This window comes from Mandrillus leucophaeus, unplaced genomic scaffold (assembly GCF_000951045.1).
Source record: "Mandrillus leucophaeus isolate KB7577 unplaced genomic scaffold, Mleu.le_1.0 Scaffold253, whole genome shotgun sequence".
Taxonomy (NCBI): domain Eukaryota; kingdom Metazoa; phylum Chordata; class Mammalia; order Primates; family Cercopithecidae; genus Mandrillus; species Mandrillus leucophaeus.
Window position 1 is genome coordinate 2395311 of NW_012102621.1, and position 27770 is coordinate 2423080.

General features: G+C 45.5%; 1 protein-coding gene across 2 annotated transcripts in view; it reads left to right on the forward strand.

Annotated features, from left to right (window-relative positions):
* Nucleotides 1-1984: 1984 nt before the first annotated feature.
* Nucleotides 1985-27770, forward strand: part of CPPED1 (calcineurin-like phosphoesterase domain containing 1) — a 140043-nt gene continuing 114257 nt past the window's right edge. For both annotated transcript variants that reach the window (XM_011983672.1, XM_011983674.1), the window contains exons 1-2: nt 1985-2308; nt 24981-25199. In XM_011983672.1, the coding sequence (XP_011839062.1) occupies nt 2239-2308; nt 24981-25199 (289 nt within the window). In that variant the 5' untranslated portion in view covers nt 1985-2238. The remainder of the gene's footprint in view (nt 2309-24980; nt 25200-27770) is intronic.

Consider the following 27770-nt stretch of genomic DNA (forward strand, 5'->3'; position numbering starts at 1 on the left):
GATCCGCCCGCCTTGGCCTCCCAAAGTGCTGGGATTACAGGCATGAGCCATCGCGCCCAGCCTAGCAAGGTCTTTATGACTGTATCTGTGCCCACCTCCTAAGGTCCATCCTTTGACTTAGAATGTGTAACCTCTTGGGAATGCAGCACAGCAGGTGCCATCATTTCAAACGCCTCTGGCAAGACCAGGCTGGGCATGGTGACTCATGCCTGTAATCCCAGCACTTTGGGAGGCCGAGGCAGGCAGATCACTTGAGATCAGGGTTCAAGATCGCTCGCCTTGGCCTCCCGAAGTGCTGGCATTACAGGCATGAACCACTGTGCCTGGCCTCCTTCACATTTCATGAGACCTTCCTCTGGGCCGGGCCATATTCAGGGAATAGGGTTACAGTGATTGATTAATAATAACAATGGCTAATATTCATTGAGTACCCACCATTTGTTATTAGAACTATTATTCTAAGCACTTTGATAGATGAACTCATTTAAGCCTCTCTGCAACCCTATGACCTAGATGCTACTATTGTTTCCATTTCACAGATAGGGAAACTGAGGCATAGAGAAACTATGCAATTTTCAAGAGCATACAACAAGTAAGTGGGTAGAACTGGGATGAACCCAAGCCAACTGACTCCAGGACTCATAGGCATTTATACTCTTAACCACTATGATTCATGGGTGAGTCTTGTCAAGGATTAGAGAACAGTAGTTGTGGCCATATTAGCTACTCAAACAGTGCTTTGGATGTAGGCAGCTAGTTTTGAAAAGAATTTCCCAAATTTATAAGATCATAAGAGCTCCCCTGCAGTGCTTGTTAAAAACAGATCATTTTCAAGCCAGGAACACTGGCTCATGCCTGTAATCCTAGCACTCTAGGAGGCCCAGGTGGGCGGATTGCTTGAGCTCAGGAGTTCCAGATCAGCCTGGGCAACATAGTGAAACTTGTCTCTACTAAAAATACAAAATATTAGCCAGGCATGGTGGCACATGCCAATAGTGCCAGACATTTAGGAGGCTGAGGTGGGAGTATCACCTGAGCCCAGGAGGTCGAGGCTGCAGAGACTGTGCCACTGCACTCCAGCCTAGGCAACCAGAGTGAGACCCTGTCTCCACAGAAACAAACAAACAAAACACAACAATAACAAAACACAGATCATTTTCATAGAGATTTGGATTCAATAGGTCCATTCTGGAATTAGTATTTTCAACGCGTTTGACAAATGCTGGCTAAGTAGTTCAGCAGAATGGCTCTTGAGCTGAAGAGATCCTAATTTGGTTACTCGCAGCTTTACTACCTCTCCGGATGTGTGTCACCTTGTGCAAGTCCCTTCATCTCTCTGAGCGTCAGTTTCCCCAAACGATGGATGCAGCTAATAACAGCACAACCTCCTAGGGCTGTAGTGGTGATGAAGTGAGCCGCGTGCAAAGTGCTTAGCGCCCTGTCTGGTGCATAGCAAGCAAAGATAATAACAGAAAGATGGTGGCAGCCACTGGGAAGTTCGAGCTGAGACAGTCCTCCAAGACATCCACCATTTCATTCTTTTTTTTTGTATTGGCAAGGTCTCTCGCTGTGTTGCCCAGGCTGGTCTCCAACACCTGGACTCAAGCGATTCTCCCTCCTTGGCCTCCCAAAGAGCTGGGTTTACAGGCGTTAGCCACCCCAGAGGCTCCTTCTGACTTTATGATAGAGTTGTCAGATAAAAAAAAAAATCAGGACACTTCCATTCAAACCTGCAAAAAGAGAAAAATTTAAAAAAATTAGGACGCCCAGTTCAATTGGAATTTCAGATTAAAAAAAAAACGTAAGTAGCTCCCAAATACTGCATGGGACATATTTATACTAAGTCAGTCATTCTTTTTTAAAAAAATCTGAAATTCCAATTTAACTGGAAGTCCTGCATTTTTACTGTTAAATCTAGTAACTCTGCCTTTAGGGAAGGACTGACCCCAAAGCCTTATTCCCGCCTACGCCTGCCCTAGACAACCTCCACTCGCCAGGCGCGCAGGTCGATCGCAGAGGGGCCGCTGGCGCCTCCGCTCCGCCCAGGCAGCACTAGCGGCGCCCCGAGCGACCGGGCCCCGCCCCGTCCCGCCCCAGTCCCGCCCCGTCCCGCCCCAGTCCCGCCCCGAGAGCAAAGGGCGCCGCCCGAAGCGGGATAGTTCTGGCGGTTGGCCGGTGTGTAGTCGCGCGTCTTCCACCCACGCAGTGTTCTGCGTGAAGGCCAGAAACTCGCTCGCCATGTCGGCTGCAGAGGAGGGGGGTGTTTTCCACAGAGCCCGGGGCAGGACCCTGGACGCGTTTCCCGCAGGTACTGCCCGCCCCTCACCCAGGGATGGGACTCTGGGGCTGCGGAACCGTCCGCCGGGGGAACCTTTTGTTCAGATGTGCTCCCCGCCAGTCGGACACCATCCGGGGCTGCACCCGGGCCTGGGGGCCGCCATAGCTGCATCAAAACCTGAATTTAGGAATTGCAGGGGCGCAGTTGAGAGGCGAGTCCGAGAGAGCGGTCTGGTCCAGGAGCCTCCCTGGCCTTGACCTAACTTCCCCCAGAGAAGGGAAGTAAGAGGAAGGCAGCGAAGCATAGTTAATGACAGCTTGGGCTCTGCAGCGAGACCTGGTTTCCAAGCCCTGCATTAGCATCTTGGCCTCAGCTTCCATATCTGTAAAACGGGAATACTTGTGGGTGTTACTGGATAAGCGCTCGGTGCATGTTAGAGGCCATCGGTTTTGTTAAGGTTGTTCACCGTTATGTGTTCTAGACTCCATAAGTACAGTTATTTACTATAAGTCATTCACCGAAATGGTAACGTTGCCCCATCAGAGCAGTAGAGAGGGAGGGCAGTCGAGAGTCGTGGTAAAGTGCTTGAATTTTGGATTTAGATTATCTGCTTGGCCGTAAAAAGGGGTTTGATAATACCTGCCTCATAGGGTTTTTGGAAGCGTAAACAGATCAAAAGTATTTTTGTAACCCGGTGTTGAACGCATGTTAGGTGCTAAGTCAAGAGGGAGGTTTGTTATTGGTTCCTTCATTCCCCTCTGTGGCTTTTTACTGCCTGGAGCCAGATCGCCTTCTAGGCTCTCACCAGCTTTATACCCCCAAGGAAGTCACCCTAAATGCCCTACGTGATTGGGCTTGTGTCCACTTCCTTCAGGGTTGTCATTCTCTCTCTTGCCCAATTCTGAAACAGGTTTTGTTGTTACCCTTGTTTGAACTGCATTTAAAAGGGCCAAGCCGTTCTTTCCCTGAGGGTCTTGGCGCTTGCTGTTTTCTGCTGCTAGCAGGGTTGGTGAGCCTGGCTGTCTCAGCCGTGAGACCTCATTTTAAAGTTCATTCACTTCCTCATAGAGACTTTACCTGCTACGTTACCTAAAGTAGGTTTCTCCTGTAATTCTATGCTAAAACCTTATTTATTTATTTATGGCAGAGTCTTGCTCTGTCGCCCAGGCTGGAGTGCAGTGGTGATCTTGGCTCACTGCAACCTCCGCCTCCCAGGTTCAAGCGATTCTCCTGCCTCAGCCTCCGGAGTAGATGGGACTGTAGGCACGCCCGGCTAATTTTGTGTTTTTAGTAGAGACGTGGTTGCTCCATGTTGGTCAGGCTGGTCTCGAGCTCCCAACCTCAGGTTATCCGCCCTCCTCAGCCTCCCAAAGTGGCTGAGCCACCGCGCCTGGCCTGGGATGACTGTATTTTAATGCAACTTGTCTTGTTTGTCCAACATGAAGATTTTGCTCTTTTCTTGCTGAGCAGCATTCCATTGGATGATTATATACTTTATACATTCTGTTGATGTATATGCTGAATATCTTCCCTTTGCCTCTCCAAACCTTTCTCCCTCCCCCAGGGAGTTGCCCCAGGGGGTTGCCCTCCATGAACTACATCAGTGGGCTCCTTGCCTTTTGGTTTTCCTTTGGGCTCATCCAGTGGGGAGCCCTGAGAAGAAATAAGAGAGGGAGAGAAGCAAAAGGCAGCTGTATTTATTCTTGCAGTTTACTCCCCGTGGAGTTGCCTGGCATGGCTGTCTTCCTCTCCACCCCTGAAGGTCAAGGTCGCTCCTTCTCTCAGGACAGCATTTCTCTTCATTCTCTCTAGTTCTGTATTTGAGTAACCATTTCCTCCTTTGAGGCGTGGGAGTGGCAGTGGTTCTGCTTTTCTATCCTTGAGTTGCGACACCCCCTTGTAGGTTTCGTCCACCCAACCCACCCCAAGTAATCCCCTTTTAAGTGCTTTTAAAAATTATCCTAATTTGAGAATGCCAGCTATTTCCTGTAAGGATCCTGACTGATATAATGGCCATTTAGTTGTTTCTGGTTTTTGCCCTTGGTAACAGTGCTCTTATGAACATTCTGCACAAATCTCTTTGTGGACACATGGGAGAGTTACTCCGAGGCATATACCTACGAGCTAAGTTCTGGGTTATAGGATATAATCATCCCCAGCATTATTAAATACGGTCAAACTACCTTCCAAAGTGGTAGCGCCAATTTATACTCCCACCAGCAGTATATGAGAGTTCCCTGTTGCTGCATATGTATATATGTTTTTTCTTTCAGTTCAAGAAATACTTGTTGTGGGCTGGCCGCAGTGGCTCACGCCTGTAATCCCAGCACTTTGGGAGGCCGAGGCGGGTGGATCACCTGAGCTCAGGAGTTTGAGACCAGCCTGGCCAACATGGTGAAACCACCTCTCTACTAAAAATACAAAATTAGCTGGGTGTGATGGCGCATGCCTGTAGTCTCAGCTACTTGCGACTTGGGAGGCTATGGCAGGAGAATTGCCTGAGCCCAGGAATCAGAAGTTGCAGTGAACCAAGAACATGCCACTGTACACCAGCTTGGGCAATAGAGTGAGACTCCATCTCAAAAAAAAAAAAAAAAAAAAAACTAAATATTTCTTATATTCCTATTGCACTCTCCAGTATTGTGTAGAATAGGAAGTTGGGGGCAGGGGAGTGGGTCAAGTTACATGCTCTCAGAGGCTTATAATAATCCAGGTACAAAGCTAGGGCACAAAATATAATGCTTGGCTACTGGTGGGCTCTGAGGGCATTCAGGCAGGGCTTTCCTGAGGACATGTTGCTTCATCTGATTGCTCAAAGAGGAGTATCAGTTAACTGGGTCACGAAGGGAGGGAAGACCATTGTGGACCATGGGCAGAGCAAGTGTGAGAGTCCTAGAACATGGCAGGATGGGAAAGGGAAAGATGAGGGCTGAAGGAAATCTCTGAGTCTGGAGCAGAAAGGTGAGGTTGGGGCATGATGTGGAATGAGGCTGGAGAGGGGGATGGTGGTAACTAAGAATTTTCATTGTATCCTAATAGCATCAAGAGGTTTCAAGCTGGATGTGTGAAGAAGCAAGGACGCATGATCAGATTTTTATTTTGAAAAGAATGGTCTGGTTACAGCAATGGCAACAAAAGAATTTCTACTTTAGAGCAACTTGGGGTGCAATCCACTTGGAAGCTGGAGCTCCAGGATTTGTCTGGAAGCTGCCTTTCTGTAGGCCCTGTTATTTACTTTGTGTTTTTTTTGTTTTTGTTTGTTTGTTTGTTTTGAGACGGAGTCTTGCTCTGTCACCCAGACTGCAGTACAGTGATGCTATCTTTACTCACTGCAGCCTCCACCTCCCAGGTTCAAACAATTCTCCTGCCTCAGCCTCCCGAGTAGCTCGGATTACAGGCATGTACCACCATGCCCGGCTAATTTTTGCATTTTTAGTAGCGATGGAGTTTCGCCATGTTGGCCAGGCTGGTCTGGAACTCCTGACCTCAAGTGATCCACCCGCCTCGGCCTCCCAAAGTGCTGGGATTTACAGGCGTGAGCCACAGCACCCGGCCCCCATTGTTTACTTTGAATGTGTTTATTTGCTGTAGCTGGAGGTACCTATTGGGCGCCGGGGTGTCTTCCAGTGGAGATGATGGGAGTGCTGAGGTATAGAAGCTTCCTAGGCCATTGCAGCTGCCAGGGGGCCACCACTGGGACCAGAGGATCAGAGGGCATCTCCCCTGGATAAGAATGGGGGTGCTGGAGAGAGACTTGACGATAAATCTATGAGACGCCTACTCTGCTGATAGAAGGAGAGAGTGACCTGGAACTTTTCTTAGCCCCGAGTAAATCTAGAAGTGGGGCCAGCACTTGATCTCCTCTGTGATCCATGCAGTCCATAGACACAGCCAGGATGGGTCATTTAATGGAGGGCCTTGAGAGGCCCAGCCTCAGAGTGTTCTGCTGAGAACCCCAGGTTTGTGGCTTCACATTACTAAGCACTGAACCCTAACCTACCATCGCTGCTTCCGTTGCACTCATTGACAATTTCCCAGGGTCCTGACTCTCTTAGCATCACTGGCAACTTGGAGAGGTGCCCTTAGAGGCATCAGAGGCCTCTCCAGACTCCTTGGGAAGCCAGTAGAGTTGCCCCTTGGGCAGACTGAGAAAGTTTAAGAACTGACTTTTCGAGGCTGGGAGTGGTGGCTTATGCCTGTAATTCTAGCACTTTGGGAGACCGAGGCGGGTGGATTGCTTGAGGCCAGGAGTTTAAGACCAGCCTGGCCAACATGGCGAAACCCTGTCTCTACTAAAAATGGAAAAATTAGCCAGATGTGGTGGCATGCACCTGTAATCCCAGCCGCTCAGGAGGCTGAGGCAGGAGAATAGCTTGAACCTGGGAGGTGGAGGTTGCAGTGAGCCAAAATCGCCCGCTGCACTCCAGCCTTGGAGACAGAGTGATGACTGTGTCTCAAAACAAACAAACAAACAAACAAACAAACCTGGCTTTTCTTCTTCCCTTGCCAGAACATACACCATCAAAGGGGTTTGATTAACTCAAGCAACAGTCCCTAAAAATCACAGCTCTGAACCATCACCTGTGCTGCAGAATTAGCTCAGTGAGCGGTTTGTTTTCCAAGTGTAGCCTGCCAATTAAATGAAAGAGCGCTTTGCTTTAAGACGCATTTCCTCTCACCGGTGATTTACGTGAGTAACAGTATTCCCATCACCTCCTTCCAGTAGTGGTGTGTGTGACGCTTGGTTTCAGTCATCCGTTCCCTGTTAACATAATCTGCTAGGCTCTGTTGACGGATGTTGATTTTAAAAAAACAGTACATGTCTCACCCGAGAAAGCTCACATTCCTAAGGCATGTTCAGATATTCATTTTAATTAGGCAAATTGATAATTAGGTTTTCTTGACACATATCCTAATTAGGACTACTTTCTTCTAGTAAGCAATTGTCTTTTGAGAAGTTTATGGCTTCTGTTTTGAAGAAATCCTAAAAGGGAGCGATATTAAGATAAAATATGCTTTTAAAGTGACTTATATTTAATTATTTTTAGGTCTGAATCTGTTTTTCCGGTTTGATATTTTCCCTTCAGAGAACTGGATTAATGGGTGGTATTCTTAAAAAGATTATTTTCCTGGACATTTCAAACCTCTGCTGCTGTTCCTAAGAAGCTGAAGGAATTTGCTATATCCTGAATCTCTCCTTGTACTCTCTGGGGAACTTCTCCCATGGCAGAGAATAAATAGAATCTCAGTAAAAAAAAAAAAATAATAATTCACTCCGTCTCTTGCAGGTCTCACCTAAGAACTTTTCTAGAAATAGTAGACCTGGAAAGGTATCTCCAAGTTTGAACAGAGTTGAAAATATTGTGGCTTTAAAAATTCTAACAGGATGATGATGATGATGAAATAAATACTTTCAACTGTGCCATACGTTTAGGCCAAACTAGTTACCTCTTATTTGAGATCGATTTGAAGGTCTTATTTGAGGGTTTCTATGACTAAATTGGGCTTATGATTACTTTCTCAACTCTTTGTTGTAATCATCAATCAAGAGATAGAGGGACCAGGACACATATGTAAAAAGTTCACACTGTACCATTTCCAGAAAACACAATTAATTTTATTTTTGAATGTCAGGGTTTTTCCTCATTTTAAAAAATTTATTTATTTATTTATTATATTTTATATCTTTTGAGGTGGTCTTGGTCTGTCACCCAGACTGGAGTACAGTGATGTGATCATGGCTCACTGTAGCCTCAATCTGTGGTGCTTAAGTGATCCTTTCACCTCAGCCTCCTGAGTAGCTGAGACTACAGGCATGTACCACCATGCCTGGCTAATTTTAAAATATTTTTTTAGAGACAAGGTCTTACTATGTTCCCCAGGCTGGTCTTGAACTCCTGAACTCAAGCCATCCTCCCACCTCAGCCTCCCAAACCGTTAGGACAAGCTTGTTCAACCCATGGTCCGCTGGTCACATGTGGCCCAGGATGGCTTTGAATGCGTCCCAGCACGAATTCCTAAACTGTCTTAAAAGTTGAGATTTTTTTTGGCTGGGCGCGGTGGCTCAAGCCTGTAATCCCAGCACTTTGGGAGGCCAAGACGGGCGGATCACAAGGTCAGGAGATCAAGACCATCCTGGCTAACACGGTGAAACCCTGTCTCTAATAAAAAATACAAAAAACTAGCTGGGCGAGGTGGCAGGCACCTGTAGTCCCAGCTACACGGGAGACTGAGGCAGGAGAATGGTGTAAACCTGGGAGGCAGAGCTTGCAGTGAGCTGAGATCCGGCCACTGCACTCCAGCCCGGGCGACAGAGCATGACTCCGTCTCAAAAAAAAAAAAAAAAAATTGAGATTTTTTTGCGATTTTTCTTTTTTTTAAGCTCATCAGCTATCATGAATATTAGTGTATTTCATGTGTGGCCCAAGACAGTTCTTCCATTGTGGCCCAGGAAAACCAAAAGATTGGACATCCCTGTGCTAGGATTACAGGTGTGAGCCACTGTGCCTGGCCTGCTTTAAAAATTTTTTTGGAGGCAAGGTATCGCTCTGTCACCTATGCTGGAGTGCAGTGGCGTGATCTCTGCCCACTGCAGCCTCCCCATCCTGTGCTCAAGCCATCCTCGATCCTCCCACCTCCGCCTCCTGAGTCACTAGGACCACAGAAGGTGCGACCACACCTGGCTGATTTTTGTATTTTTTGTAGAGACAGTTTCGCCATGTCACTCAGGTTAGTCTTGAACTCTTGGACTCGAGCAGTCCTCCTGCCTCAGCTTCCAAAAGTGCTGGGATTACAGGCATGAACCACTGCATCCGGCCTAAATTTTTTAATAACTTTCTTAAGGTGTAATTTATATACCATAACATTCATTTTAAGTTTACAACTCAAGGGATTTTAGTAACTTTAGAGTGGTGCAGTCACAATCTAACTAGCACATCTCTACCTTCCCAAAAAGGAAGTGTTATGCCCACTTGCAAGCCTCTTCATGTTGCCACCCCCAGCACAGGCAACTACTAATTTACCGCCATAGATTTGCCTTTTCTGGACATTTCATGTAAATGGAATAATATATGGTCTTTTGTGGCTGGCCTCTTGGTGTTAGCATAACGTTTCTGAGGCTCACTCATTTTGTAGCTTGAACCAATACTTTGTTCCTTTTTGCTAAATGATATTGCATTGTATGGATAACCCATTTTGTTTATCCAACCGCCTATTGATAAACATTTGGACATTTTTTTTTTTTTTTTTTTTTGACACTGATGGACATTTCACCCATCTGGGTACCTCTTGTCTGTTGGGAATAAAGGTGCTATGAACAGTCACAGACACATGTTCTTAAGGATATTTGTTCTCATATCTTTTGGGTAGATACCTGGGATTGGAATTGCTGAGTCATGCAGTAACTATGTTTAATATTTTGAGGAACCACCAAAGTATTTTCCAAAGCAGATGCGCCATTTTACATTCCCACCAGCAATTTATATGGATTCCAGTTGCTCCATATCCTTGCCAACATTTGTTATTGTTGGTCTTTTTTATTATAACCATCCAAATGGTTGTGAAGTACTATCTCATTGTGAGGGGTTTTTTTTGTTTGTTTGTTTGTTTTTTGAGACAGGATCTCACTCTGTCACCCAGGCTGGAGTGCAGTGGTGTGATCTAAGCTCCCTGCAACCTCTGCCTCCCGGATTCAAGTGGTTCTCCTGCCTCAGACTCCCAAGTAGCTGGGATTTCAGATGTGCACCACCACACCTGGCTAATTTTTGTGTTTTTTTTTAGAGACGGGGTTTCACCATGTTGACCAGGCTGGTCTGGAATTCCTGACCTCAGGTAATCCACTTGCCTCGGCCTCCCAAAATGCTGGGATTACAGACATGAGCCACCATGCCTGGCCCCTTGTGTGTTTCTTCTTGTGACTTTGCTGTCTTTTTCTACCTGTAGACTATAAATTCTTGAGGAGCAAGAAGCCCAGACCTAGGATGGTGTCTGGCAGTAGTGGACATTCAGTGGCTTTTCTTTTTTTTTTTTTTAAGGCAGAGTCTTGCCCTGTTGCCCAGGCTGGAGTGTGGTGGCATGATCTCAGCTCACAGCAACCTTTGCTTCCTGGGTTCACGTGAGTCTCCCGCCTCAGCCTCCCGAGTAGTTGGGACTACAGGTGCATGCCACCGCACCTAGCTAATTTTTGTGTTTTTAGTAGAGACAGGATTTTACCATGTTGGCCAGGCTGGTCTTGAAGTCCTGACCTCAAGTGAACTGCTTTCTTTGACCTCTTGAAGTGCTGGGAGCCACCACACTTGGCCTCAGTGACCATTTAATATTGAGTAAGTGAATGAGTATGAATGAATACACTCCATCTGGGTCACCTGTGTGTATCTGTCCAACCCACTGCTGTCAGGCACCATGGAGTCTCCGGACTAAACAAAGCTGAGACCAAGGTATTGATCAAACCAATAGAAGCTGTTGGCTGGGTGCAGTGGCTCACGCCTGTAATCCGAGCACTTTGGGAGGCTGAGGCGAGTGGATTGCTTGAGGTCAGGAGTTTGAGACCAGCCTGGCCAACATGGTGAAACCCCATCTTTACTAAAAATACAAAAATTAGCTGGGCATGGTGGCTGGCACCTGTAATTTCAGCTACTCTGGAGGCTGAGGCAGGAGAACTGCATGAGCCTGTGAGACGGAGGTTGCAGTCAGCCAAGATCATGCCACTGCACTCCAGTCTGGGCTACAGAGCAAGACTCCATCTCCAAAAAAAAAAAAAAGAGGTTGCATGACTATGCCAGGTGGCTGTGCACCATGTACACTATTCCATGGCATCTAGAGGCAGAGGTTTTGCCTACCAGGTGGGTGCCCTCACATGGAGCACATCTGCCCGGAGGAAGGGTTACCTTCTCTTTGCATCTGGGGCTTCTGTTAGCCTGGCCTTGTGCCTAAACAGGTGCTTCTGCCCAGAGGTGCCTTCTACCAATTCTCCCCAGAGTGCTGCCTGGGACAGCAACTGCCTGCGGTCTTGTTAGGGAAATGGGGAAAAAAAATAGCAGCAAATATCCACCAAAAACAGGCAAACCCCAAGTGGAGTTCTGCTCTTGAAAAGTGAGAGAGGTTCTGGAAATGTCTTCCCCTGTTTAACTGTCGTCTCAAATGGCATCGGCTAAAGCCAGTGATGCTGAAAGCTGCCTGGCCACGAAGTCCCAACCCATCTGCTTTCTTAGTTCTCTGAAGAGTTGCAGATAAAGATTTTGGCAGGACAGCCAGTGTGGCAGCCAAGCCATGACTCAGAAGCTTTTGTGTGTCTCAGAAACTACCTTTTGAATGCATTTAGGCCAAGAAGAGAGAGGTTGGGTACCTTTGTACAGGTTGAGCATCCCTAATGCAAAATGCTCTAAGATCCGACACTTTTTGAGCACTGATTTGATGATCAAAGGTCATGCTCAAAAGCATTTTGAATTTCAGATTTTACAGATTAGAAATGCTCTACCAGTTTGCATATGCAAATATTCCAAAATTTAAAAAAATCTGGAATCTGAAACTCTTCTGGTCCCAAGCATTTTGGGTAAGAGGTATGCAACCTGTACTTAGGACAAGACATTTGGAGACTCTGAGGATACTGCTGTCACAGTTAATTATTTTGGGGGTTGGGGAAGGGACAGGGTCCTGAGGGACACTATTTTTTTTTCTTTAACAACTCTTAGCATACCCTAGAGTTCACCATGTTAATTGTTAATTAAATAATATTTACTACTTTGGGCTTCTTTCTGATTTAACAGTCTAAGTGTGTACAATTCAGTGGCTTTTAGTATATTCACAGAGGTGTACAACCATCACCACAATCAATTTTAAAACACTTTCCTGAATCCAGGAAGAAACCCTGCACCCCTGTGCTAAAACTGCCCCCAAAGGCCCCCAACCCCTAAAGAGCCACTAATGAAGGACACTCTTAATCTGCTGCATACCATTCTGGCAGCTTCACAGTAGGGACATTAAGATTGTTAAGTCAGAAAGAGTCCCAAAGTGGTAAATATTGTTTAGCTACTCTTCGGTGTTTTTTTGTTTTTGTTTTTGTTTTTCCTTTACCACTAAAATAAGATTATTCCCCAGAGCAGTTGAAGGGTATTGCTGGAGACATTTAGATTGTGGTTCACTATGCAGATTGCTATTGTGAGAATCTGCAAAAATTGCATTTTGTTGCCATTTGCTCTTTCGCCAGAAAGCCTCCAGGCGGCTGTGAACCTACCCATCTTTGCTGCTTTATAACCAAAGCAATATTCACAGTATACAAAGGAAAAGATGTTGAGACTATAGCATGTAAATATGTATGTGTCTCTCATCAGATGTTTTCTCAGCCCCACCATGTGCCGGGGGAACCAAGAGATGGATGAGTCTTTAAAAAGTCTGTCTCTGCTAAGGTAAGGGTAGGGGTTACTATGAGTGGTTGTCATGGTATGAGTAACTCACTTTTGACGACTTCCTCTTTGTCTAGTCCAGATGCTTTACATGTTTTAAGTCATTCATTCTTCCCAACAACCCTTTCGAGGTAGGTGCTATTATTCCTACTTTGCAGATAAGGAGACAGGCCCAGAGAGGTTCAGGAACTTGCGTCATGTCACGTAGCTGGTAAAGGGTAGAAATGGGATTTGAACTTGGGCACTCAAGCCTCAGTCTGGGCTCCACTGGAACTCGGTTAAGAGTTTCGGGAGATAGAGGCTGAAAGTCAGTCATCAGCATGGTCTGTCCCCTGCCTCCCGATCCAGCCTTCTGATCACTCAGGGTCTGGGTACTTGCAGTGCCCCCTGCCTGGAGTGCGTCCCCACAGCCCCACCCACTGGCCACTCTGTCTTGCAATCAGCCTGGTTACCCTGTAGTTGTAAAGAGCAAAGTGTGTAATTGAGTTGTGTAACTGACTTAGTTATTTGCTTGTTTGTTGTGCATCTCCCCAGCTATCGTGTAAGATTTTAAGGAACAGGATCCATCAGCGTTGCTCGCTGTTGAATGTCCAGCCACTGACAGCCAATATCATAGAGCACTTGAATACCTGCTTGAATGAGTGAAGGAGGCCAAGCTGCATCTGCCTACAGGGCAGGGAGCATTTGAGCTGGCAGGGAAGGGTAGAAGGGATTTCAGCAGGAAGAGTTGGTAGAACGGAGAGCATATCCCGGAAAGAGGAGGGGAAGTGTATTAATCCATTCTCACTGCTAATAAAGACAGAACCAAGACTGGGTAATTTATAAAGGAAAGAGGTTTAGTCGACTCACACTTCACATTGCTGGGGAGGCCTTACAATCATGGCGAAAGACAAAGGAAGAGCAAAGGGACGTCTTACATAGTGGCAGGCAAAAGAGCATATGCAGGGGAACTGCCCTTTATAAAACCATCAGATCTCGTGGGACCTATTCACTATCATGAGAACAGCGTGGGAAAGACCAGCCCCCATGATTCAGTTACCTCCCACCGGGTCCTTCTCATGACATGTGGGAATTATGGGAGCTACAATTCAAGATGAGATTTGGGTGGGGACACAGCCAAACCATATCAGGAATTATGGGGTGTGTTGGAGAAGCAGATAGTGGTCTATCTGGGGGGAATCCTGTGGTATGTCTTAAGCAGGGTTTCTCAACCCCCCAGCATTGTTGACATTTATAGACTGGATTTTGTCGTGGGTTCCTGTCCTGTGTGTCATGAGATGTTTAGCAGCATCCCTAGCCTTTATCCACTGGATTCCAGCAGCACCACCCACTTCCCAGTGTGGTACCCCAAAATGTCTGTAGACATTGTCACGTGTCAAAATCATCCCTGATCTGATGGGACTACAGCCACTGGTCCATCAGGACCAGTGAGATACAGCTGGAAGAGGCCAGGTGCAGCGGTTCAGGCCTGTAATCCCAGCACTTTGGGAGGCTGAGGCAGGTGGATCACTTGAAGTCAGGAGTTTGAGACTAGTGTGGCCAAGATGGTGAAACTCATCTCTACTAAAAATAAAAAACATTAGCCGAGTGTGGTGGCACACTCCTGTAATCTCAGTTGCTCGAGAGGCTGAGGCAGGAGAATTGCTTGAACCTGGGGGGAAGATCGTGCCACTGCACTCCAGTCTGGACGACAGTTCAAGACAACATCTCAAAAAAAAAAAAAAAAAGATACAGCTGGAAGAACTTTGGGCCCCTTTTAGGCTCAAGTGCGAGAATGAGTGGGAATCCATTGATGTCTTCATCTTTTTCTTCACCAAATATTGACTGATGCCTGCCACATGCCAGACTGAATAGTACAAGCTGCTGATATGCTAGAAAGGGAATGCAAACGTGGGCCTGCCCTAGAGCTTTCAGGGTGGTGGCTCTGTAGCCAGGAATTTGGTGATCTGGTTAAGGGGTTGGGAAGAGACATAATGGCAGCAACTGACTGAGATGGACTGGAGTAGGGGGAGCTGCAGGGAGCCATCCTGGCAGCCTCTTTCTCCCAGGTGGGAATCATGAAAACCTGGCCCAAGAGTAGTTGGTGGTGGGAACGGGAAGGTGGGGCTGTTGCAGGGATGTTGTAGACATGGAGTGATGCATCTTGGCTGGCTACATGCACAGGATGACACACGATCTTAAGATCTGTAGATTGGGGGACTAGGGATGATGGTGGCAAAATTAGCGAGATCTAGGGAGGGAGTCAGTCTTAAATAAAGATGTGCAGCCATAGAAAAGAATGAGCTCATGTCCTTTGCAGGGACATGGATGAAGCTGGGAGCCATCATTTTCAGCAAACGTAGGAACAGAAAACCAAACACAGCATGTTCTCGCTCATAAGCGGGAGTTGAACAATGAGAACACATGGACAAAGGAGGGGAACATCACACACGGGGGCCCGTCGGGGGATTGGGGGCAAGGGGAGGGAGAGCGTTAGAACAAATACCTAATGCATGCGGGGCTTAAAACCTAGAGGATGGGTTGATAGGGGCAGCAGACCACAATAGCACATGTAACCTATGTAACAAACCTGCATGTACTGCACATGCATCCCAGAACTTAAAGTACAATTAAAAAAAAAGATGATGGATTTGCCTGTGGAAGTGTTGAATTTAAGATCCTGATGGGACAAGCTGGGAGCTTGGACATGTCCAGGAAAACAAACATACTAATACTATGTTCTACTCTTTTTTTTTTTTTTTTTTGAGACAGAGTCTTGCTCTGTCACCAGGCTAGAGTGCAGTGGTGCAATTTTGGCTCACTGCTGCCTTGCCTCCCAGGTTCAAGCAATTCTCCTGCCCCAGCCGCCAGAGAAGCTGGGACTACAGGTATGCGCCACCATGCCTGGCTAATTTTTATATTTTTAGTAGAGATGGGGTTTCACTGTGTTGGCCAGGATGGTCTCGATCTCTTGACCTCATGATCCACCCCCTCAGCCTTCCAAAGTGCTGGGATTACAGGCGTGAGCCACTGCGCTCAGCCAATGTGACTTTTGTTACAAAAATCAAGTTAAGAAAGCTATTTATCATTGTGTTCTACCTTGAATTTTTTGAGGTTGCATACAAGTAACAGGTTTAGCACATCATGAGAGCACAAATTATAATGTAAGGTATTACTTAATAACGTGGCTGCCCTCCAGGCCTTTTCCTAGTTGAGTGATGAAAACAGTGATTCATTTGCTTTTGGGGGCGCATTTATTATAGTTAGTCATTGATCAACTGGTAATAGTGAAAGAATCAATAAACTTTCTAATTCTTGGTATATATTAAAAAGTCAGCTTTTATTAACATTGACAAATATGCCTAAAAGGGATAATAAAAATAGGAGAGGAAATATATTAGCAGAGACAAATCCAAGAAAACATTTAGTTTGTAATTTTAAAAGTTCAGCGGTAAAGAGCAATTGCAATTTGAGTATCTGTCTTTCAGGCAGGATATTGGCACATAAACAGAGGCTCATAGGAAAGATTAATGGTAAAGCGTTGTGTGAAAATTCTTCCAGGTTTTTAAGATTCTTCTCTGAATGCAGTTGCTTTGCACCTGATAATGTTTAAAGAAAACCTACAGGCCTTTCTGTCCTTAGTTTGATATCAGCCAAAATTCACTGTATATTTATCCCTCAGTTTTGAAATATTATCCCTCAGTTTTGAAATACGGTTTCTGTGACAGTGTTTTATAAGTTAGCTGAAATGTGGAAGTGGCCAGATCTTGTTATTCTCTGTACAACAGGTGAATCTGATTTCTAAGGTCAATTTTTCATTTAAAAGTATTTCAAAGTTAATTTTACAATTCAATTTAGAAAATTATGACAACTCAGGCTGGATGCGGTGTCTCATGGCTGTAATCCTAGCACCTTGGGAGGCTGAGGTGGGCTGATCACTTGAGCTCAGGAGTTCTAGAGCAGCCTGGGCAACATGGCAAAACCCCGTCTCTACCAAAAATACACAAAATTAACCGGGCATGGTGGTGTGCACCTGTGGTCCCAGCTGCTTGAGAGGCTGACATGGGAGGATCGCGTGAGCCCAGGAAGTGGAAGTTGCAGTGAATCAAGGTCATGCCACTGCACTCCAACCTGGGTAACAGAGTGAGACCCCATTAAAAAAAAAAATTATGGTAACTCATTAGCTTATTATTATTATTATTATTATTTTCTGGCTTGTTTGGCTAGACCTAGGCATTCCTGGCTTGTATATGTCTTCTCTATAGTAATTTCACCTGCCCTGAAATGTGGGTGAGTGATGTCTGTGGCAGAATATGCAAAGGTGGGGGTCTGGTTTGCCCCTCAGACTTTGTAGATCTCAGTCCACGTATTTTCCTTTGCTGGGTCTCCTCTTCCTCACCTCTAAGCAAAATGGAAAGATTACCATGGATAAGAGCTTGTCATTGCAGATGCCAACAGCAGCCAGGTGGTAAATTGGGCCAGGTGGAGACTGTGGCAAATTTGAGAGCACAAACCCCATGTAAAGGCACAACCACCCTACAGACCCAGAGAGTCATTAGCACACTTCATTTGGGTCTGATGTGGCCAGATTTTCCAGGAGAATCCAGAGAGCCAGGTGTATATATGAAACTCATGAATTAAAAAGGTTGGCAACAAATTCAGAAATGTATAAACGCTGCTTGGGCCCCACAGCACACACCTGCTAGCCAGACCTCATCCACAGACGTCGAGTTTGTAATCTCTGGAAGAGATCACCACTGAGCACTCACAGAAGACAGATGTCTCGGCCCCAGCCTGTGCCTCAAATCAACCCTGCGCTGTTGGCAGGGACCCTGAACATCACGGCCGACCAGGACAAGGCTCTGGGTCTTGCCATCGTTGTCTTTGTGTACAGTCAGCCCATTTATCAAGACGTTCCATTTGAAGGAAGCTTTTTGGAGAGAAAATGTCAGTATTGAGGTGGATAACTTGGGGGCAGCCTAGAGCATGTTCTGTCTTCTTCATGGCTCTCTCCACTCCAGGCCACCCAGCCCAGCAGCACTGAGGTTCTGAATAGCTCTTGCATAGAAGTTGCTGAGTCTTTATTGTGTGACCTTGAACTTGAGGCATGCCTAAGCCCCATCTCCCTTCCCCCTCACTACCCAGACCTCAGCATCTCCCCCTTGGTTTAATGAAAGGCTGGTTAAAGTAACTCTGAGAGTCCCTACAGCACTAACAGTTTCTAGTACTTAGGTGGGAAAAGGCGGGCTTCTGTGAGTTAAGCCTTCTGATCTCACCAGGATGAGCTACAATAAATGGCCTTATTGAGTGCCGTGCTGGAAGATCAGGTGCAAATGTGACATTAAACTGAGATAAGTTAAGTATGTGAGGCTAGCCCTGAGGTTTATATTACCATCCATGGCTGACTCTCAGCTGAGTCCAGTGATCTCACCTCCAGGTGTTCATGCTCTGTGTCATCCTCTACCCTTAAGGTGGGCTGCCCTAGTGACTTGATTGTAATGAGCACAGCACAGCAAAAGTGATGGGATGTTACTTCCATCGTGGTGGTATATAAGATTGTAGCTTCCATTTGCTAGCAGACCCTCTGCCTTGTGTGGTTTGATGAGGCAAGTCTCCATGTTGCAAGCTGCCATATTGGAGAGGCCCATATGGCAAGGAACTGAGGGCAGCCTCCAGTCAGCAGCCAGTGAGGAACTGAAGCCATCAGTCCTACCACCTACAAGGAGCTGAATCCTGCTAACCACTATGTGAGTGAGCTTGGAAACAGATCCTGCCCCATGTGAGTCTTCAGATGAGACCTCAACATTGACCAACACTTCTGTTGCAAGTTGTGAGAGACCTTGCAGAGGACTAGCTAAACCATGCCAGACTCCCACGGAGGCTATGAGATAATAAATGTGGGTTGTTTGAAGCTGATGCATTTGTGGTAGTTTGTTACACAGCAGTAGACAGCTAAATTACCTTCTCTATGAATCTGTTAAAAAATTAATGTTGAAAAAGTTAAATTCACTGGCTGGGTGCGGTGGCTCACACCTGTAATCCCAGCACTTTGGGAGGCTGAGGCGGGCAGATCACGAGGTCAGGAGTTCAAAACCAGCCTGGCCAACACAGTGAAACCCCATCTCTACTAAAAATATAAAAATTAGCCAGGCGTGGTGGCAGGTGTCTATAGTACCAGCTACTCAGGAGGTTGAGGCAAGAAAATCGCTTGAACTGGGAGGTGGAGGTTGCAGTGAGCTGAGACCACGCCACTGCACTGCAGTCTAAATGACAGAGTGAGACACCATCTCAAAAAAAAAAAAGAAAAGAAAAATTCATTCTGTACGTTCTTATCCATAACATATAGGTGTTTTAATTAAATAAATGTATATTTTTAGCACGTGTTAACACTAAATACCTTATAGGCATTATCCAGAGCTTTGTGTAAGTTGCTTCTAAAGTTTATGGTCTTGTTTGATACCATCTGGGTCAGAAATGAGATCTTAACACTTTTTTCTTTTATTCCTTCCATACGTATTTAAGTTTGTCTCAAAATTTGACCTTGGTCTTAATCATAGTCATCAGTTAGGACCCCTGACTGGGTTATTGTTTTAAGTCAATTTTGAAAGAAAAATACAGACTTCTCTGTGTTGCACTGGAAAATGTGTGTGTATGTGTGCGTGTGTGTGTATGTGTGCATGTGTACACATGCATGTGTGCTATATACTCGCTAATGGGTGCTTTTTCCATGAAGTCATGTAAAAATAAATTAAAACTTACTAATTAGTAATGAATTCCCTGATTAACTTCTTATTTTTGAGATGGAGTCTCTCTTTGTCACCCAGACTGGAGTGCAGTGGCACGATCTTGGTGCACTGCAACCTCCGCCTCCCGGTTCAAGTGATTCTCCTGCCTCAGCCTCCCGAGTAGCTGGGACTACAGGCACACACCACCATGCCCAGCTAATTTTTGTATTTTTAGTAGAGAAAGAATTTCACCATGTTGGCCAGGATGGTCTTATCTCTTGACCTCCTGATCCACCCACCTCGGCCTCCCAAAGTGCTGGGATTACAGGTGTGAGCCATCATGCCCAGCCCAACTTCTTAACTTTTCAAAGAATCTTGACGCTTAGTTTTGCAAGGCTATATAAATGGTGATGACTAGATAGTAATGAATAATACAGCGAAATATTTAGGGCCAAATCCATGACCTGTACATAGGCAGAGACCTAACAATGACCAGGGAAGTATACAAAACCAAACCAAAACAAAATAAAAAATATACCACCACTAACAACCTGAACAAAACCCCTCTGAAGTGTTACTTTAGTTTAAGGAAACGATAGTCACTGTGCTTCTATTTCTCATCCAACTCATGTAAGTTGCAGGCCACTCGAGTTCCTTGGTTAGTTGTAGACTGGTGCTTCCCACATTTGGATGTGCACATAGATGACCCGGGGGTTCAGTAAAATGCACATCCCGACCCAGTGGATCTGGGGCCAGAGATTCTGCATTTTGAACATGCTCCCAGGCGACGCCAGTGTCACACTTGGATGAATAAGGCTGTGGCCCAGCCCTGCCGTTTCTGTGCCATGAGCAACCTGCTGGTTTCTGCTGTCAGGTAACCCTCACCTTGTCCCTCTTCATCAACCTCGTTGCCAGGCAGTTCTGCTCCTTAATTAGTATTGTCAGGCTTGTACCTTTTGATTGGGCAGTCTCATATTTAAGTTTTTTTGCTAGGAAATGTAGGGGGAAAAAAGTGGACCCCTGAGTGTCTTTCCCCCCCCCGCCCAGTAATGACAAATACTGTCATACTTTATAGACACTGACTTTACAAATCCTGTCATGCTTTAGGAGTGGACCTCAGTTTATCCATACTTCCATGGCTCAAGCTGCTAAAAGAGTGCTTTCAGAGGGTTTCCAGAAAAGCTGGACTGTGCCTGGGGACCGTACCCTGGGGGGTAATTCTAGGCTTTGGTGAAATAATTTTAATGCAAATATTGTTAAGAAGTCACTTTCATCTGAGTGTGGTGGCTCATCCCTATAATCCCCGCACTTTGGGAGGTCAAGGCCGAGGTGGGCAGGTCATTTGAGGCCAGGAGCTTGAGACCAGCCTGGCCAACATGGCAAAACCCCTGCTCTACTAAAACTACAAAAATTAGTCAGGTGTGGTGGTGTATGCCTGTAATCGCAGCTACTCGGGAGGCTGAGGCATGAGAATCGCTTGAGCCTGGGAGGCAGAGATTGCAGCATTGCACTCCAGCCTGGGTGACAGAGGGAAACTTTGTCTTTAAAAAAAAAAAAAAGAATTCACTTTTGTCTGGGTGTTGGTGGCTCATGCCTGTAATCCCAGCATTTTGGGAGGCTGAGGCAGGAGGATCATTTGAGCACAGGAGATCAAGGCTGCAGGGAGCCATGATTAGGCCACTGTACTCTAGCTTGGGTGACAAAGCCAGACCCCATCTGTAAAAATAAATTTAAAAAGACACAATTCAGTTTCATAATGTAAAAACCTGCCCTTTTAAGGGATGGAGAGGTATACATTTAAAAGAGATTCCTCCTTCTAGAATTAAGCATTGTAAGCTCCAAATATCTTTAATTCTGCCTTGATTAAAAAAAAAAAAAATACCATGAGACCAAAGACCACCAGCTTCTGTAGCAGGAACCTTAAGAGCACCCAGTTCCTTTGGAAAATGAAGATTCCTGAGTAAACAAATTATCTCATTAGATAGGTAGATTGAATACTGATGTGTGAGCTGTCATTTATTTTAGGTCAAATCTATTTATTTTGTACCTTGTCATCATAAAATTGAGATTCTAAGGTTTTAGTAAGTAAACAAGTAATAATGAAAGATTTATTGTAATAGCTCCAAGGACTATTGACTTTTTGAAATTCTATTTGTCATAGGAAACGATTTGTTAAAACATTTGCTGTAGGGAGCTGTTTATAAACTCTGTTGTAGAATGTTGATTTACACTGCTACCTTGGGGTGCCTGTGGTCACCTCCCTTATCTGGTTCTGATTAATTCATCCAGCTTAAATGGCTCTGTAAACAGCCTCAGAAGTAGAAACACAGCTAGAAGCATTCATTGGTGTAAAAAGGTTATTATGAAAGTAAAATAAATGATTAATATGTTAAGACACAAAGCAGAATCTCATTTTTTTTTTGGATGACACAATGATCCCGATCTTCAGGAAATCTCGTTGTCTACTTCTTGACCACTTATCCCTAATGCCTCGTTTATAGGGATCTATTACTGTGTAACAAATTACCCTGAAACTTCAGGACTGAAAAAGCAAATATGTATCATGTCACAGGATTTTGTGAGGAATCTGGGTACAGCTTAGTTGAGTTCGTCTGCCAAAGAGTCTCATAATGCTTCAATCAAGGTATCTGTTGGGACTGTGGTCTCATCTGAAAGCTCAACAGAGGAGTGTCCTCTGCCAAGCTGACTCACATGGTTATTAGCAGGATTGGTTTCTCATGGGCTGTTGGCCAGAGGTTTCCCTCTGTTCCTCAGCACACTGGCCTCTCTATAGGGATATTCACAACATGGCAGTTTTTAATTTCCAGAGCAAAGGATCTGAGAAAGAGATGAAAGTCATGGTCTTCTTTTAGCCCACTCTCAGAAGGGACTCCCATCATTGTATTCTGTTTATTAGAAGCAGGCTGCAGCCCACACTCAGAGGGTGTTGCACAGGGATGTAAATATCAGGAGGCAGGGATATGGGGGCATCTTAGAGTCTTTCTTCCAACACAATCAGTTGGCACAGTGAATCAGTGCTCAATCACAATCAGTGCTCAGTGAATGACAGTTGACTCCCTCAGTCCCTGTTGGATGTGCCATATTGCTGTCTTTCTCCATGAGGTACACACACCAGGGTTTCATGCAGTCTTTGTTTAGATTGAGTTCTGGCCCCTTGTGATTGAACACTGTGCTGTAAGTTGAGGAGTGGTGGGTTTATGTGCATGTACAATTTGTTCTGTAAAGTGCAGAGGTAGTTTTGTTTGTTCACTTTTTTTTTCTTTAACTGTGAAAAAGGAATTAAGAAGGGAAAGGAGGCTTGAAACCAGAATCCACTCGAAGGCGATAGTAAGCTCAGTGTGATGGGTGGAAAAGTGGCCATGGAATTTAAAAAGGTTATCACTGGCCCTTACTTGCCATTTAGATCTCAGCTTAAATGTCACCACTTCAGAGAGGTCTTTCCTGTCTTATTTATTTATTTTTATTTAGTTTTGAGACAGAATCTCTCTCTGTCATCCAGGCTGGAGTGCAGTGGCATGATCCCGGCTCACTGCAATCTCCGCCTCCCAGGTTAAAGCATTCCTATCACCTCAACCTTCAAAGTAGCTGAGACTACAGGGATGCACTACCACGTCTGGCTAATTTTTTATATTTTTAGTAGAAATGGGGTTTTGCCATGTTGGTCAGGCTGGTCTCGAATTCGTTACCTCAAGTGATCTGCCCACCTTGGCCTCCCAAACTGCTGGGATCCTAGGTGTGAGTCACCGAGCCCGGCCCTGTGTGTCTGAACTAGCCATTGCCTCACTCTTAATCTGCATCGTCATTAATACTCTCTGATTCTATTCCCTGCCTGTTTACTTGCTCATCTCTCCCCACGAGCACTGAGTGCGAGGACAGCAGGGACTCATCTGTCTTGGTCACCCTCATACTGCCAGCACCTCTCACAAGTCCTGGCAAAGCGAAGGCTCCCGGTATGATACTTACCCAATAGACAAATGAATCAAACACATGGACGTGAACTGATTCCAAGGAGTTTTTTAGAAATTGCAGCATCATCATGACTTCCAAAGGAAATGCCATTTATTCAGTTAACATGCATTGTCCATTAAATTATAATAGTAATAATTATTATTGAGATAGAGTCTCATTCTGTCACCCAGGCTGGAGTGCACTGACGCGATCTCGGCTCACTGCAACCTCCGCCTTCCGGGTTCAAGTGATTCTCGTGCCTCAGCCTCCCAGATAGCTGGGATTACCCATGCCCACCACCACGCCTGGCTAATTTTCGTATTTTTGGTAGAGATGGGGTTTCACCATGTTGCCCAGGCTGGTCTCGGACCCTTGACCTCAGGTGACCCACCCATGTTGGCCTCCTAAAGTGTTGGGATTACAGGCGTGAACCAACATACCTGGCCATACATTAAATTATGAAAAAAAATAAAAATAAAAACAGCCTCAAGATGAAGGGGCAGCTCTGTCCCACCACTAAGCGCTAGCGGGCCATTCAGCAAGTTCTGTCACCTCTCCTGGCCTCAGTTTCCTCAGAGGATAAATGAGGGAGCTGTAGATTGGGGGTCCTCAGACTGTGCTGTGCCCAGCACCAGATCTGGCTCTGGCACCAGAAGTTCTGGATGCTCTTCTGTAAGAGCAAGCGGCTTTGCCTGGCATATTTTTTCAACTTTGGTCTGCCATGTACGATTTTGATTATAGAAAGGATTCTGTGGCCAAATAATTTTTTAAAAAGTGAAACCCACAGCACTTCTGTGCCCATTAATGGCCATTCCAGCTCTGCCCAAGCAGGCACCAGCGGCAGTTCTGGCAGATGAGAGTAGAAACCCAACACCCATAAAGCTTTGGCCCAGGAGAGCCAATCGGAAGAGCAAGCAGAATGATTTCAGGTGGCCTAGATCCCTTTCCAAGAACATAAAGAGCCCCCACCCCCAGCCTCACACCTCACAGATGCCCACATCCTACTGCCTTTGAAATGTTAGCATCGATTTTTCTTTTTTCTTTTTTTTTTTTCTCCCACATTGACTTACTCATTTCAAGATCTCATTTCTGGCACCACATCTCCCACCAGATAGCCAGAGCTTCTGAGTGCCAAGTTTTATAATTAAAATTCTGTCACATCCCCCGAAACGGTGGAAATGGTGCCATGAAGCCTCGCAGAAAAGATTTGTAAGCACTTCACCTAGTAATTTAAATATAATACTTCTGGCAGCATTCAATTTGGGGTGTTTTATTCGAATTTAGAGACGATTATTGAGCACAAATATCCTCTGCAATTGGGTGCTCTTGTGGCCCCGTGCTTCCTTTTGGCTGTCTAGCTTGTCAACAGGCAGCTCGGTGGTGTGGCTGCAGAAGCCCACGTGGACAGTCCTGGCCTTTGGGTATCACCAGGTCCCAGGCATCATTAGTATAAATCAAAATCCTCTAGGCTATGACAGGAAAATGGTATGTTTGAACAGCAGCGTATTAAAATGACCTACTTAATTTAAGAAAAATAGTGTATCCACTTTGCATGGTAACCTGGTTGCTTTTATGGCAGATTTTACAACATTTCTCCTTCTTTCTCTCTCTCTGTCTTTTTTTTTGAAGAAAAGGAAAGCGAATGGAAAGGCCCATTCTACTTCATCCTGGGTGCAGACCCACAGTTTGGGCTGATGAAGGCCTGGTCCACTGGGGACTGTGACAATGGCGGTGATGAATGGGAACAGGAGATCCGTCTAACTGAGCAAGCCGTCCAGGCCATCAACAGGCTGAACCCCAAGCCCAAATTCTTCGTTCTGTGCGGCGACCTCATCCACGCCACGCCAGGTGAGACTCGGGTCGCCGCTTGTGACCTTTCCTGCTTCAGCCAGTCATGACTGCATTTGGGCAGGGAAAAAAAAGATGTCGCTTCAAAGGCATCTTTGCTCAGTCATGGACCATTCTTTCGCTTCATGATTGTTGCAGTATCCTTGAACATCCGAAAGTGCACACTCATTTTACATTGAGAGTTTGGCGAGATTAATCACAGTAATTAGGCACAGCTACAGTTCTGATGATTTGAGCTTAATATGAAACATGGAACAGATTCCCACACATCACCTTTCTGCATTTCCAGGGACAATCTTGAACTGCTTCCAGACACTATATCCATAAATACAATCTTCTCTCCTCATTTCCTTTCTTCTTACACTTTTATTTCTCCCTTATTTGTTGGTGCTTTTTTAGTTGCAAGTGACAGAAATCCAACTTAAAACAGGAATCCCTTTTTTTTTTTAAAAGGTATGTGTTGCCTAATGGAAATGTAAAGTCCAGAGGCAGACCTGAGTTGCCGGTATAGCTGGATCTAGGGGATCAGTTTGGTTATCAGGACTTGGTCTCTCCATTACATTCAGGCTCTCTCTAGATAGTGGCTCCTGGGAGCTCTGCATTTGTATCCTTTTGACAGAAACCACAACAGAAAGAAAGTGCCTTATTCTGGGTGATCCAAAGTCCCAGGCTGTCTGGGTGCAGTGACTCATGCCTGTAATCCCAGCACTTTGGGAGGCCAAGGCAGGTGGATCACTTGAGCTCAGGAGTTCGAGACCAGCCTGGCCATCATGGTGAAATCCAATCTCTACTAAAAATACAAAAATTAGCCAGGCGTGGTGGTGCATGTCTGTAGTCCCAGTTACTCAGGAGGCTGAGGCACGAGAATTGCTTGAACTCAGGAGGCGGAGGTTGCAGTGAGCCAAGATTTTGCCACTGCACTTCAGCCTGGATGAAGGAGTGAGACTCCATCTCAAAAACACAAAAAACAAAGTCCTAGGCTCATACACCTCTGACTCACATGGCCCCCTTGCACCAGAGTGTGGGGGAACTGCAACCATATACCCTAAAGAACAGGACAGTCTCCCCCCAAAAAAGTGAGACGTTGGAAATGAAACAATGACAGATGCCTTCTGGACCTTTCTTCCTATTTTGCCTACTCTGATGTCCTTTTCTCCTAGGCAAGGATAAAGCCCAGCAAGCAGGTATAAGCAAACAGAGAGTGTCCCTGTCCCTCAGGGAGGCAGGGGACCTTCGACCATTGCAGAAAACACAGCAGTGGCTGTGGGTGTCTGTCTGGGGCTAGCTGTACCTTGTAAACCAAGCCTCTGAGTCCTGTGATGATGTCTAACTCCTTTAGAAGCCGAGGTACCCTGTAGTAAGTCTGGGTGTATCAATTCCTCCCCATCATGGCTCTTTTTTTCTAGCAACCCACTTACCCAGAACAAAACCCATAATGAAAACATGAGAATGGCTGGACGCGGTGGCTTATGCACTTGGGGAGGCCGAGACAGGTGGATCACTTGAGGTCAGGAGTTCAAGATCAGTCTGGCCAACATGGTGAAACCCTGTCTCTACTAAAAAATATAAAAATTAGCCAAGTGTGGTGGCAGGCGCCTGTAACCCTAGCTACTCGAGAGGCTAAGGCACGAGAATCGCTCGAACTCGGGAGGCAGAGGTTGCAGTGAGCCAAGGTCGTGCCACTGCACTCCAGCCTGGGCGATAGAGCGCGAAACTCGGTCTAAAAAAAATTAGCCAGGTGTGGTGGTGCATGCCTGTGGTCCCAGCTGCTGAGGAGGCTAAAGTGGGAAGAACACTTGAGTCCAGGAGTTTGAGGCTGCAGTGAGCCATGAACCTACCACTGCACTGCAGCCTCCAGACAACAGAGAGAGCCCCTGTCTCTAATAAAAAAGACGAAAAGAAGATTTCAAATTTTTCTGTTCAGTGGTTTCTTCTCTTTAAAAACAGTGTGTTATAAGGCTCACTGGAATTATATAACATGTTCTCGTAGATGTTTACCAACTTGTTTTAAATTCTGTTAATGTGTTCAGTCATATTTCAAAATCAGATTTCAAGTAAAAGCTTTTCATGCAATTACGTTGCTTTTTAAATAAGATGTACTGAATGTACATTAAACATTATAAATTGAAAGATACGGTTTTTATGATCTGCCCTGCCAGTTGGTCAAGACTTCGTAAATGTGACTTGGCAAACTTTTGAACGTGAATTTTACATGCAGTGCAACTCAAGCAGAATTGATAATTTGTTCTGAAGACTTGGACTGTTTTCTGCAGTTTTAATTGAACCAGTGAAAGGACTGTAACTGTTTTGAATATTGTGGTTTGAGATTAAACAGAGCATTTTAAAACTAGTTACCATTTTTTAATATGCAATAAGTGCCTTCCCTCTCATTTAGCTCATAGGCAGGGTTAGACACTAAAAAGTAATTATTTGCTTTGACTACTTAGCACATTCTTCATTATCAAATGCATATATTAATAGCAAACAAAATCAGAAAGCATACTTTTAGTTCTACCATAAATAATATCTTGGCCCTGGCCAGGCGCAATGGCTGACGCTTGCAATCCCAGC